Genomic DNA, 14334 nt, shown 5'->3' with positions numbered 1-14334 from the left:
AAATGTGTTCAAACTCCAACCTGCTTAAACAAGCTAACCCTAATTCTGGTATTAAAATATCCACAAAAATAAGATTTTTGATTCACCAATGTTTTACATTACGAGCGGTCCAAAGCACTCTTACCAAACAAAGAAGAAATAATGCCTTTTTTCTTTCCATGAATAGTTTTACATATGACATAAAACGTACATAAAAGATGCATGAATATCAATATCTGGATTCCTAATGCTTATTGGTTAGTCTTCAGAAGCCAACGCGTTATTTAAACTTGGTAAATTCTGCCTGTGACTCGGTTAAGGTGGGAGCAGTGACCAGCACTTGGTTTAAGGAATTGGTTTGAAGGTACCGATGTCAGGCTCATCTGCAGTCTAATCAATATTTGTGTTCTGGCTTCCTATGACAAAAAAAAAACAAAAAACGACCAGGCTCGCCATGCACGGAGCAATACACAGTAAAGCACACAGCACAACTAATTCAAAAAACACACATGCTTCGACACAACAGATGAGCTGCAATTAGCTGAACTTGAATGAAACAATGGAGATGAATTTCATTTCATTTCTCAAACTTTCTCTCCGCCTCTCGCCTCGCTCCCTCTTTCGTCTGAATGTCATCAAATGTTGTCGCTCGCATCCCTGTCCATCTTTATGGACCTATTGATCTATTGATCCACCCATGAATCATGCATGTCTTCCGTGCTTTCTTCTCTGAGGCCAGTTTGTCTCTCAGCGGGATCCCTCCATCTAACCATCGATCATCCCTCTCGCTTCCAATCTGCAGATCTATTCATTCTCCCTGTGGGGATCGAGACCTACTAGCGGGCTATTCGTTTCTCCTGTCAGTCTGTTGAAGTATTTAAAGGGGTCAGAAGACTGTCGAGCGGGTTACTGTAAACCCGCTCCGGCTCAGACACCCAAGAATCAACATGCAAAAGCACCACCCTCAGGTGTTTGCAGCAGAGGAATCATTATCTGACACGCCGGATTTAGAGAAAAGCACATTTTCCACACTTTTGAATACGAGTCCTTGTTGCATGTTCTCCCTCGTTCTCTCATCTTTCCTGCCACTCTCTGTTCTCTCCGGTGCAGCAGGAATGTCGAAGAATGATCTTAAAAACTGTAATAAAATATTAAAGCGCATACTTTTCTGCCAGAGTCTCTTGTGGCATCCAGGCTCATTAAAACATATTGCTACTTCTCAGATTGAAGCTGAGAGCTCTGTGACCCATTTTGGGTCCTAAAAGGTATTTTAATAATGTGAGAGTTGCTTGAGTTGTTTACAGTGACGTGAAATGCTCCTGTGTTTGGATGGGGAAAAAAAATGAAGGGAAACAAAGATGTTTCAATTTTACAGAGAGATAGAGGCACATGTCAAGTGAGAGAGACTTCAAAATATCACGTCTTACTTTCTGGATTGAATGTTATCTACATTCAAATTAAACAGCACAAGCGCGCACACACACACACACACCTAAACTAGCATTGTAAGCGCCTCCATTCTGGGTGAAAATGAATCATGGAATTTTAAGCAAGAATTGATTACATAATGAGGGGAAAAGTAAAAGTTGTTACCTGTTGGATATGAAGGTGCCTGTGCATCTGTACCTGTATTTTCAAGATGGAAGTGAAGGTTTTCGCGTCCTCTGTGACTCCTCCGATGTAAAGAGGTCTGCTGAAAACCGGCGGGTGGTCGTTCTCATCCTGGACGTCAATTACCACCTTAGCAGTGTTGGCTGGGACACACAAACACACTCAAACTTTTGAAAAAAACCTCCCTTGGAACTGAATGAAAATATAATCATGACCAGCAGTGTTTATTATTCAAATCTGCAAAACGTGCATGCCCAATGGGAAGCGCTGCTGCAGTTAGGTTCGCAATAAAAAACCTGTGCATCCCTCGGAGCGATGGATTCATTTTTCTGCCTCTACAACGTTACTAAAGCTCCTAAACAAAGACTCAGTGTACGTCAAGTCTGGGAAACGTGTCAAAAAGGAGGCAAAGATCATTTTGTGTGGTCCGTTCGTTCGTTTTAAGCTATGATTGAATATGTTTTTGACCACCTTCTGTTCTGAACCTGTGCCACACATCGGCAAGAAAAGCCACATCAGTGATTTAGACCCGCCGGATGAAGACGTGCCATATTCAGGAGAAAAAAAAAACAGGCACGGCTTCTGTTTTGCCGGCAAGATATCACAAGTACGGCAGCTGGTGATTTCTCTGCCTGTGAGCGATAATATTGTTGTGGCTTCGCATCATGTTAACGGCGCTCCTGCTGCTGCGTTCCCGGGTCCGTGGTTGGTAGCGGTTGGCGAGCGCAAAAGCGGTCCAGCGCTGATTAAGCATCGTTTCCCAGTAATCTGCAGCCAGAGTTAAGGCCTGTTTCCCGTGAAGATCAGCCGGGGAACCGTTAACTCTGAAAACACTGCCTTCAAATATCCATTTATCACAACATTAAACCAAAAATAACAATATACGTGAGATGGTGAGTCATGTGCCCGAAGAATAGAAAAACATCCCAGAATTGTGAACTGCTCAAGTGTTAATTTACTCTAAGAAAAAAATGAAATACAAATACGTGAGCGTGTGAAAAACAAAGTAATCCAACGGCAATTGAGACAACAAATCAAAATGTCTACTCACGATTCCATCCTTCACTTTAGAAGAATTAAGGAATCTGATTAACAAATGGTTAGAATCGTATCGATTGTTGCCTGATTAAAATGTGTGCTAATTTGGAGGGATTCCAATTTACTGCAATGATTTTTGTTTTAATCTCTGCCGTTTGCATGAAATTCAAATAGTTGGATGAAATTAAACTACTAAACACTTTAATTAAAGACAAAAGGCGAAAGCCGGGAAACAAACTCATTTAAAAAGAATGCAGATTATTTTGTTGAAAAGAGAGAAATACCAGCAAAGAGAGGCAGGAAGAAGAAAAACACCAATCATATTCATTTTCACACTAGTTTTCATTTCAATTCAAACTGTATAATATTGTTTATTCTTTTTTCCCTTACGCAACTAAAGTAAAATGCACTTGATGTCTGGATTAAAACGAGTGCAGAACTGACTGAAATCCTTTTGGGCTGTGCTAGTACAACAACAGGTTCACGACCTGCACAAATCATTCTGTGTTTGGGTCTCTGGGGATAGGCTGCGGCTTTGAAAATCAAATCTACAATCTTACAAACTGCACACAAGTTTCATCTGTTCACTACCATCAGTTAAATCTTTTTTTCGATATTAAATCTTTACATTACATAACTAAATATGATAATAGAAACAGATTTTAAAAGAGAGAACAGTGAAGCCTACAGGTTTGGTAGACACCTGAGAGAGAGGAAAAGGTAACAGCAGCAGCGGAGGAGGCCCAGTCCTCGAGCACAGACGAGGTGAAGAGTTGAGGGGAACTTGCACAGGCAAAAAAATACAATAGAAAAGTTGGTCCTGTAATGTTGGAAGCGAGTTCATAGACAGAAACACGCACTCACTCTTGGAGGGAACCCGGAGGTTGGAGGACACCACCCTCATGGAGTCCGCCTCCACCCTCAGGACGTGGGAGGAGTTGGCCTCGTAGTCCAGGGGCTTGGCCGTGGAAATCACTCCTGTCGTTTTATTTAATGCAAACACGCCTGAGGGGGAAGAAAAAAGTTTTCAAAAAAGAGAGAGAATGAACGACAGCTCATTCAGGTTGCCAAACTCTGACATTTCAAGTATTTCATTATCAGATAAAATAAAGTTAATGCTACAAGAAAAATCAAGCCATTTATACCAACTTTTACTAACCTATGAACCGCACACAAACTAATAGGATACATTTACCAACCACTGTACTGGCGACACACACACACACACACACACACACACACACACACACACACACACACACACACACACACACACACACACACACACACACACACACACACACACACACACACACACACACACACACACACACACACACACACACACACACACACACAAAGTGAATTCAGCCCACTCCCCAACTGGATGACCCACAGGGGGTGTGTGTGTGTGTGTGTGGGGGGGTGGGGGTAGTATACTCGCCTCCCTGGTTGCCTTCGATGATGGAGTAGACGATAGTTTGATTGACAGCCGCCGCCGTGATGGTCCCCACCGGGGTTCCCACAGCAGCCTCCTCGCTCACTCGCGGGAACCTGGGAAACGCATCAGTCAATCAATATCAACCGATATGAGCATGAATTATGTATGTGCAGGCGGAGGCCCCGCGTTCCCTTCCGGGATCGACTGCGATTCGGCGAGTCGTTTACAACTGAGCGTTAAACTGTTATATCTGCCAAACACTCCCCCCCCTCCTTTCACCCCAATGCCGGCAGCTGTGTTACCCGGGCCCGACTCCAACAGGTGGGGTGCGTAAACACTCAGCTCATCTTGTATCAATGAGACTCTTGCGATCGGATGTGCCACCTCTCAGCCGTGTCCTCGCTCGTCACTCAAATGCAACACTTCGTCTGATCGGACTCATTCAAAGAGGCGGCAGTAGATCTGTAACCCAATTCTCCCTGCGGTGTCAGTCCAACTCAACAGCTGCGGACTGCGCAAATTTGATGACAAACACATTTTGCGTTTTCTTTTTTGCTTTGGTTACCATAAGCAATATTGTCATCGATTTATTTATTTATTTGGAAGCAAACAAATCACCAAATGTTGGGTTTCATCAGCAGTCACTGAGCCGACTGAGACAGCAGGTCTCATCTGTGCTCCGCTGCCAGTTCTCCTCCTTCCATCGCCCGAGGACGCCCCCCCCCCCCCCCCGTGAAGGGAAGACGACGTGGAGCCTACGTTTGATGAATGGTCCACATTGGGCCCACATGCTGACCACATCTGTTCCTATCTCAAAGCGGGCCTGGCCACCTCGCCATGCTGGGCATCCCAGTGCGGGCCAAGACCGATCTCTGAGCGCACCACACAGTTAATGCATCCTGGATTAAACAGTCCATTGGGTAGCTGAACTGTACTAAATAACTTCATTATTACATTTGCGTTGGAAATCAGGGTTAAATAATTGTACAGGTTGCAAGGACTCTCAATCTGTGAATTATTCAACACCAAAAAAGTTGAATAAAGCCCATCATCATTTAGTCATAATAGTGAAATATTCTATTGCTCAACCAGGTCATTATATTTTATTAGAAACATACCCGGTGTGCTGCTCCGTCCTTTAGGATTCTTACAGTGTCCATTGTTCTGTAAACAGGGTTTCTGACAGAGCCCATTAGCAGTGATACTACACCATCAAAAGAGAACCCGGGCTCACGCTCGCCTCCGTCCACCTGCCCCTCGTGCCATGTGGTCGGCAGTTTTTTCCTGCTTACAACCCTGATTTCATCAGAGTCTGGCAGCTCTCAAATTTCCAGCAGATTTGGCTCCATCAAATAAACAAAAGAAAAAAAAGAAACAGTCCGGTCATTAGGCCAACCGTCACAGCTGGCCAAACATTCTAACACGGAGCTACCAACTGGCTAAGCTATGGAGGGGCGACTGGGGAGGGAGAGCGGAGGAAGAAGGGCTGTTTGTGAAGATGCTAACCACACAAACACAGGGAGACACTCGGACATGTCGTTAGAGGAAAAGCACAGGTGTTACCTTAAAAAAAAAAAAAAAATAGAAAGATCTCCGTGTGGGCTCCGTTTGAGGCGGCCATGACTAGAGAGCTAGAATGCACCATAACAGACCCCTGAAGACATCTGTCACCATTTGCAACCTTGTACAGCTTTCGCTGTATGTCAAGATGTCTTCTGGGGGGAAAAAAAAGGCTTCATTTGTCTACTGTGCAGTTCCACCCCCTCTCAACGTTGAAGTTTCATGGTCAGAACACCTGACATTTTTGGTATTGGACAGTAGATAAATCACACAACTATATTTCTAAATAAAAAATATATATATATATTATTGACATGTTGAAAATAATAAATACTATGATATCTTACAGAACCAAATATGAAAGTATTGCAACCTATTGGAAGCGACCACTGGATGGGCCCAAGCACATTAACAGATGCACACAAGCCTTTGTTCACATGCGTAGTGCGGTGCATAGTGAGGACACACACACACACACACACACACACACACACACACACACACACACACACACACACACACACACACACACACACACACACACACACACACACACACACACACACACACACACACACACACACACACACACACACACACACACACGGCTCATCATGGAGCCCTTATATCCCCTCCTGTGCTCTCTAATCATTACTGTCTTAACTACAGCAAGCTGGGCTGATGCTGATAACAGAAACACACACATGCATATACTGATTTACTCGTGCTTTCATTCATTCGCTGAACACACACAAACACACACACACACACATAATCAAGCTGAGTGTAGTCTATAGGGTATAAGCGCACCAGAACAGTGAGCTCAGTGCGTGCTCAGTGTTTGAGCTTCGTGAAGGGAGAGGCAGAGCGACGAGGGTAGCGATAGAGGTCGGCAATGAGGGCCTCCTTTCTCTCCAGTCTTTCTCTCACAGACATTTGTTCGCCTCGCTCGTTGCTCCCCTGCCTTTTTAGCTCGTCTCATTCGGATGTGTGCGATACATCTTTCCGTCATCATTCTTTCCCCTTCAAACACTGCTCGTTTTCAACTCCTCCATCTCGCTGCTGGAATTCAGGGGTTCTCTTTGTCGGTTGGTTCTTTTGTCAAAATCTAATTACAACGTCCCTCCAGTGCCGAGCAGCCGGTTGGTTGCTTTGGGTTCTGGCATTTCATTCTCAAAAAGGGAGGTGCTTTATTCGAACGTGCCAGTCACGTTCGATCGCCTATATGACATACTGTACTCGAAAATGGAAAATAGTTTGAGTCTTATTAGCCACTGTTATCTTTATATTTGTATGTTTATAAGAGCATAAGCTCAATATTTCAGCCACCATGTGGCTTTTTTGTAATGGAAGTCAAGAACAAAAGTAATTGGTGCGTTTCAGACTGTCCATAACAGGTTTGGTCCAAAATGTCAAAACTCTTGACACGCTTTTCCATTTAGCCTTTTGTTTAAAACTGTTTGGATCTGCATATCAATGCATGATCTATTTACCAATCAAAGATCGAATGACCTTTCCAAAATTCATCCATGAGTCCTCGTGGCCGTTTGTGCCTCACGACAACAGTTTTACAAAGTCACATGGGGAATTGTAATGCCGAATATAATAAATGAATCTCCATGGTATAAATGTAGTGTATGTGCAGTGCATCGTCCAAAGACAAGGTGTAGGACCTTTCAAGTCTGGGATGCAAAAGTTCGACACCCGTTAAGACCTTCCCTTCCCAGAGGGTCACTGATTGACTTGCATTCAGAGACTGAAGGAGTCATAACTGCCAGCAGTAATAACCTTTAAGTACTGGCTGGAGCTCTGTAGGTTTTTGTCTTCTCCTGCTGTGTGCCCCCCCCCCCCCTTTTCAGGACTGAAAAGCAATTTTCAGTTCACATGCCAGTATACTTTCAAGAGCTCATAGAGTGATGCTGGTAAAAACAGCTCAAACTGGTTTCTGATGAGGCCGGTGCCGCAATTTTTACAACATAAAACTATTTGAAATTAGGTTCTTCCGGATTGCCGTTTTCGGGACCTTTTGCAAACGTCTGCTCACCGGGACGGAGTTAAAATGTTGTGCTGGTGCGTCAAAATTGGTGATTTGGTTTCAGATTCCAGGACACACGTGTAACTTTTACTCTGTTTTTCTGCTCCGCATTGGTTGAATAATCAAAACAGATTTCCTGTCCCTTCTCAGAACCAACATTGCTCTCTTTTTACTCTGCATCCTGATTCAATCGCAACCTTCTGCATTTATGTCACTCTTTTTTTCTTACAATCAATTTAATTGCCCTCTTCCTCACCATTTTGTTGAAATTGTCAGCTGACAGCTGAATGGGTTAGCATCTCTCACGCTGTTGACGTACTAATACATAGTATATATGCGAAATAGAGCAGGGAGCGGAAAAGGACGGGCAGTATATACACGAGGGCCTTTGAGGGAAAAGGAGGCAAACAGAGGCAAAGAAAGACGATACACGAGCAAAGAGAGAAAAGAGGGAGGAAGCGGGTGATACGTTGAATGGAGAAAGACAATATGTTGAGTGTTTGAGTTTAAATGGCAATGAGATAAAAATGGTGATGTTGAGTCTGTGTGTAAACACGCGGTGAAGAGAGGAGGGCGTATCTTCTGGGATGATGTGTCCGTGAGAGTCTGTCGACCCGACAGCGTCGCCCTCTCTTTAAATAACATTTGAAACCAGAGACTCGAGTCCAATGAAAAATGGGCATTTCTGCTGAAGTTATCATATTGAAAAAGAATGATGGACCTTGAGGTTTACGCATTAATCCAACTGTTCCTGTGATAATTAATGAGTGTGAGAAAAGATGCTGATGCCGACTCCCCCGCAGTACTGTGCGCCGAAGCAGGTGGACTTTGATGAAACTTCACATGCTGTGAGAGGGGAAAAAAAATGATCATTTTAGCAAACGATAGAAACGTTTGTGAAAGTGTTTTCTGATTTGATGCCTCGAGCTTCAGGATGACAAGGACACTGCTGATACGAACAACTGTTTTGACTGAGATGTTTTTGATTCTAGAAGGTGAAACAACACGGCTTTCTTCCAGCTTGTGCGTTAGATTTTGTACTTTGAGAAGTTTTACAGAAATAGTTTGAGTGTGACTGAAATTTCTGGTCTTTGTGTGCGAGAGGTCTTGATTTCCGCCTGTTATCAATAGGAAGTCTATTCTCGGAAACCCACCCAAGCGTTCGTCCTGGAGCCATTTCTCATCAGAAGCACGACAGCACTTAGAAGAGTTAAAAACAAATGACTAAAATATACTGAAAACGTGATTTAAAAACTGATAATTGTTGAAAAAGATACTGCCTCCTGCGGTCTTTTGACCATCCTCATTATATCCCTCTTGAAAAGATCGTTATGTCATAAATTGCCAGGGGGCTGAGAAGGAGGAAGAATATCTGACTTTTAAATTGAAAGAAACTGATGTACTGACTGAGGGTCCATTTCAGCTTTTTCCTCTTTGATCTGCCTGTCAAAACGCACAAATCCTGTTTCTACAGTTGTCAGAGAGCGTGGTGAGATAACCGAAGGCCAAACCTCCCCTTTTAACCTTTCACCTTTCACATGCAACATTCCGGACATAACTTAATAACTATCACCACTGATAGTGGAGCCTTTTCATCACTTTCACAGCCATAAAATATGCTGCCATATTCGTCTGACTGATCTGACGGGGACAGAGAGATGGAGCAGTCCACCTGCTACCTATGTAACTACTACAGTCCTCTATGCTATAGATGCCATTTCTTTTTCAGATAGAGTTGTTCTATTCACTTTTTCTGATATGCAGTGCTTCCATTGGCTGGAATTAGCCTTTTCATCGATCACCACTGACATCAAGCTAATGGAACATGCCGTCTACAGCGCTTTCCCCCCTTTGCAGTCTTTACCTGCTCGTCTCCTTGTTTGTCTCGAGCGCCTTCAAGGTGACGAGCTGACGGCTCGTGCGCCACTTTAAAGAAGCGGCAGCCTTACCTCCTGTCTGTCGACTTCTTGTTTGCTCTCGTTTCTCTCGCCTCGCACTTCTACTGTAGTTTCTCTCTTGTGTCGCCTCGCTTTGCTCTCCTCACTTTTTCACCTTCGCTCCACACTTGCCATCCTCCACCTACGTCTTCCTCTGCCTGTCCCCTCTTTCTCTTTTCTCAATCTTCCACGTCGGCACCTCAGTCTCTCTCTCTCTCGCTCTCATCCAAACCTCTTTCTCACTGCCTCCAAGCTGCAAACAAAATCTTATTTATAACAACGCAGTGGTTGTTTGGCATTGGATGTCACAGTCGTAACATCGCCCGGAGCACTTCCTGTTTGTGCGAGGTAACCTTCAGCTGTATCGGTTAGACAGATACCGGATTTATGGAGGCACACATCGGATGAGTTCGGTTGGTATATTAGGGGTTAAAGTGCTGTGCATGGGCCTCTTGGACATAGTGGGGGAAAGAGGCAGCTCGCATCACAAACAGACAGAGTATTAAAACATATATATGAATAATAATTCTATCCGAAAAGCCAAACAAATTAGTGTTTAAAATAACTAAATTTATAAGGTAATTCCACGCCTTTTATTTTCTTCACATTTGCTTAATCCAGTGCTAAACTTTCTATACATTTAAATGATTCGATCGATGAAGAGGTTTATTTACCAGCTGTGCGCATCGGTCAGATGAGTGTCGTCAAGGAGACGCAACAACTCATTTGATGCACGATTTGATAATTGCTTTTCTTACCAAAGGTCAATACAGACTAATAATCTCCCTACCTGGGCTCACTTCAAATCAGACATTCAGGCTTTCGCCTTGCAACGGGTAAATTGACAGTCGTGGCTTCCAGCGGTGATCCTAATGCCTATGATTCTTGAACAGAGCGTGCACTGTATCTGTGCTGAGAAGCTGAAGCCGACTTTATCTAAATCTCCAGCCTCGCTAAAGGGTTTTATCTCTATTGTTGTAATGACGCAAAAGCAAAGCAACATATTGCCATCTTTGATCCCCACAATTTCTTGATGAGAAACAAAGCTTTGATGTTCATAACTGTTTTGGCTCTTAACTCTCTCCCCACTCTCTAATTAGATTAATTAACAAAGTAAGGGGCTATGGGGCATTTTGTTAGTGTGGGACCGGCATTAACGTGCACGTACGTACGCACGCACGCTCACGTGCACACAGGCTAGAGAAGTAGTGGGAGGACCCTGTATAATCTTTGAGAAAGGCAATATTTTCTTTCTGTTCACTTAACCTCATGCTGATAATTGCCACTGGGTGCTGATAGCTATTTGTGTGCATGTGACACTGACTGCATACTGATTTTGCAGGTGCAAGATGGTCAGAGAGAGAGAGAGAGAGAGAAGGGGGGGATTTCTGCTCTACAAACCTCCTCATCGTCTTGTTAACTTTTTATAGTTGAGAAACCCACAGATTGAGCGAACAAAAGTCCATCTTTATGTGGTTTTATATTTGTAGCTCATCTCAACCTATACACAAAGCAACAAAGGTGTTCTTTTTAGAACTCTGAATTGTAAATAAAACTATATAATAGTAAATATATATATGTGTATATATATATATATATATATATATATAATATTACGACATATGTTGGAAGATCCAAGTCTCTATGAAATTGACTATTATGACAAGGCAAGTCAACAAAGTGCATTGGTCAAATGTCCACATTGTTTCTCCATGGAAGCCTGAACTGCATTTTAACTGCAGTGCACATCTCAAAGCTCCATGTTTTTCTATGTGACGATCCTGGCGTGTTACCTTCTATCTTTGGCACACTGTCCTTCGGTTAACCTACAGTAAACTGAGCATATGGGTTTTATCTTGCATGCCCCTCATAAATAAAGCCACAGACCAAATTATGTTATGAGTGTAAGCATAGATTTAAAAAGAAAGTTGTTGTTTGTATAGTCTTTCAACAGATCCCTTGTTTCCCTTACTCTTTTTCATTAAAATAACTAATACAGGCTTGCCTATGGGTGGAGGCACATCTGTTGAAACCAAAAAAAAAAAAATCATTCAGCAGCATTAGTAAGCTCCTAAAACCACTAGTACAATTAGCTTTGATTAAATAAAGCTGGGCTAATTAATTCAAAGCTGGTATACATTGTGGAATTAGAAGAGGAAAAAAACATATCAACACAATGCAGGCATGCATGCAAATGAGCAATGTGCAGCCTCCCTTTGCGTTGCTAGCTCCAAGAATGTACCGCCAGAAAACCTGATAGGCCTAAGAAAACAACGCCAAGTGAAGATCTACAAAGTTTCCCTTCAACAAATACACTGAAATACAAACAAAATACACAGATTCTAACATGTTGACGGGAAGGCACAGAAACAAACTTTAAGCTTGAAGCTATCTCAGATAGATAAATTCAGTATTATATGGCTGACATCTCTCTCTTGCCTCTAACCGTTCCCTAAAAATAGAAAAGCCTTTTGTGCTCCGTGGGAAAGACAAACGGTGACACATTGTAATTTTGTCAGGAATGGAAGGAAAAATACTATCTTGAAAATTGTATTGTAATAACTGTAAAACAAGCTAATTATCCTCTAACTGATCTCCTATGACATCATGGGTGATTTGATGCATGACGCGTGGCATAATGGCTCTGCAAGAGTGAGTTGCATCACTTTACATGGCTAAACACATACTGTGCATGTGAAACTACGACATGCTTTCACTTGTGATGAAGGAAGACGAGAGAAGACAAACAGGGAGGACGACTAATCATCTAAAACAAAAGGATGACACAAAACACAAGCCGTCGTGAAAAAGGCCATTTTGTTTTGAGTAGAAACCGAGGACAAACTGTTGAGTCAATCAGCAATTCTGACAAATATGGAGAAGAAAATATGACGTTTCAACCTCGGCTGCACTTTACATCTCAGCGGGATGACTTGTATATTGGGCCTGACAGACAACTTAACAAGCAGGCAAATGGAAGGAGACCAATTTTTACCCCCTCTGTCATCGTTTGGTACAAATTGATGTATAAGGAGGCTGATAAGTCAACAGGATGGCAGGAGCAATGTGCTTTAAACAGTAAATTAGATGCAAACACAAGGTGGAAAAAGAATGACAGAGAAAATAAAAAAGTGTTATAGTTAATGAAAAAAGAAATGGTACATAGCCGAGTTTGAGAAGCAAAGATAATTGTAGATTACAGGCCAATTTCCCATTTGTCTAAACAGAGAAAACCTGAGGTGAACCACTGACCTCAAGCAGCGGCAAGGTGAAAAGTTATAATGATGACGAGTGTGTGTGTGTCTTCATTTACTGTTTCACAGACTTTAATTCAGCTGAAGAAAAAAAAACGTATTGTGCTTTTGTTTGGGTTGATTAGGCATTCTTTTGTTATGACAATTTGAATATATGAAATCTTTTGGAGAAAGCCAACTCATTGAAGCACGCAAAGGAACTGAAAGGCCAGCCCAAAAAGGATGATGGTGGGACACGGTCTCTGCTTCTTTAGACACTTTCCCTGCAGACGCAGCAGTCGACGCTAATAAAAAAAACCCCAAAAGTTGCTGTGTTTTACTTTTATTCTTTTTTTGGAATCTCCCCACACCAAAGCGCACACTTTGAGTTTTAATATAAACCGAATCAGGCGGGTAAAGACCCTGCTGTTCAGACTTTGCACCTTCTGTTCCTGTCGACAGTCCTGCAGTGTTGCTTTTGTTCATTGAGGAAAGGTTGATCGCAGTGGATTATTTTCATTGAAAGTCAAACATTCTGCTCCATATTTAATCACACCTGCGGTAATGCCATTATTTAAGCTTCCAGAGAAAAACTAATCCTCTGTATTAGTCATAGTAGCAACTGGAAACAATGCAAAATTCCAGACGCATTTTTTATTATCAGTTGGTTGAGTTTACGACGAGTACTTACGATGTAGTATGGTAAGATGCTGACGGAGCGTGTGATGTAAACTACATTTGTGTTTTATTGGTATTTTGCAAAAAGTCATGACTTCATTATTATCGTTATCAGACATTAGTGTGAAAACCCCGTAACAAGCCTATTAATTATGGCGCATTGGCACCCACGTTTGATGAAACGTTTGAAGATTTTCCTTGCATGCCTTTCTGAGATAGAATGGAGAGAATAGAACGCTGGACAACTTGAAAACATAATGCCTCAAGCCGGGCCTGTCGCCGGTACATAGATAAAAATGTACTCTGAGTGTGTGTGTGTGTGTGTGTGTGTGTGTGTGTGTGCATTCACACGTGGGTACCTGTATTCTTCCTGAGTGAACACGGGGATGACAGAGGGCTGAAGCACCGTGATCTCTACCAGAGTAGCGTTTTCCTTTACTGGCTCACCATTGTCGTAGGCCACCACCACCAGCTGTCAATCAAATGAGCAAACGGGTTAAGACGGAGTCAGTAGATTTCCACACGCTCGTTTTGCACGGCGACTCCTGTGGGGTCGCAGGGATATCTGTTCACATCGTTTCACAGTGTGCAGACAGCGGAGACAGCAAAACAAATGGATCAGCTAATGCGAGACAGGCTGGGAATAAATCAAAATGAATGTCTTTATTCTGGTTGGCCGCATTCTAAAAGCACGCCATTTCTACAGGAATAGGAGTGCGGGATGATTGCGCATCCCACAGGGTGCTCCTATTTCCTGCTTATCCGTTCTCCTTCATTTAATTGAAGAGGTAACATTGGGGATTCCTAATGAAGGAACAATTT

The 14334-nt window shown here is 42.7% G+C and overlaps 1 protein-coding gene across 2 annotated transcripts in view; it reads right to left on the bottom strand.

The window, feature by feature from the left end:
- Nucleotides 1–14334, bottom strand: part of LOC119212947 (protocadherin-15-like) — a 91363-nt gene that overhangs the window by 10095 nt on the left and 66934 nt on the right. For both annotated transcript variants that reach the window (XM_062559993.1, XM_062559992.1), the window contains exons 26-29: nucleotides 13872–13984; nucleotides 4073–4182; nucleotides 3493–3633; nucleotides 1606–1733 (exon numbers count right to left, since the gene is read on the bottom strand). In XM_062559993.1, the coding sequence (XP_062415977.1) occupies nucleotides 1606–1733; nucleotides 3493–3633; nucleotides 4073–4182; nucleotides 13872–13984 (492 nt within the window). The remainder of the gene's footprint in view (nucleotides 1–1605; nucleotides 1734–3492; nucleotides 3634–4072; nucleotides 4183–13871; nucleotides 13985–14334) is intronic.

The sequence above is a fragment of the Pungitius pungitius genome, chromosome 21, assembly GCF_949316345.1.
Source record: "Pungitius pungitius chromosome 21, fPunPun2.1, whole genome shotgun sequence".
Taxonomy (NCBI): Eukaryota; Metazoa; Chordata; class Actinopteri; order Perciformes; family Gasterosteidae; genus Pungitius; species Pungitius pungitius.
The sequence above is the reverse complement of the archived record's forward strand: the minus strand, read 5'-3'. Positions and strand labels throughout refer to the sequence as shown.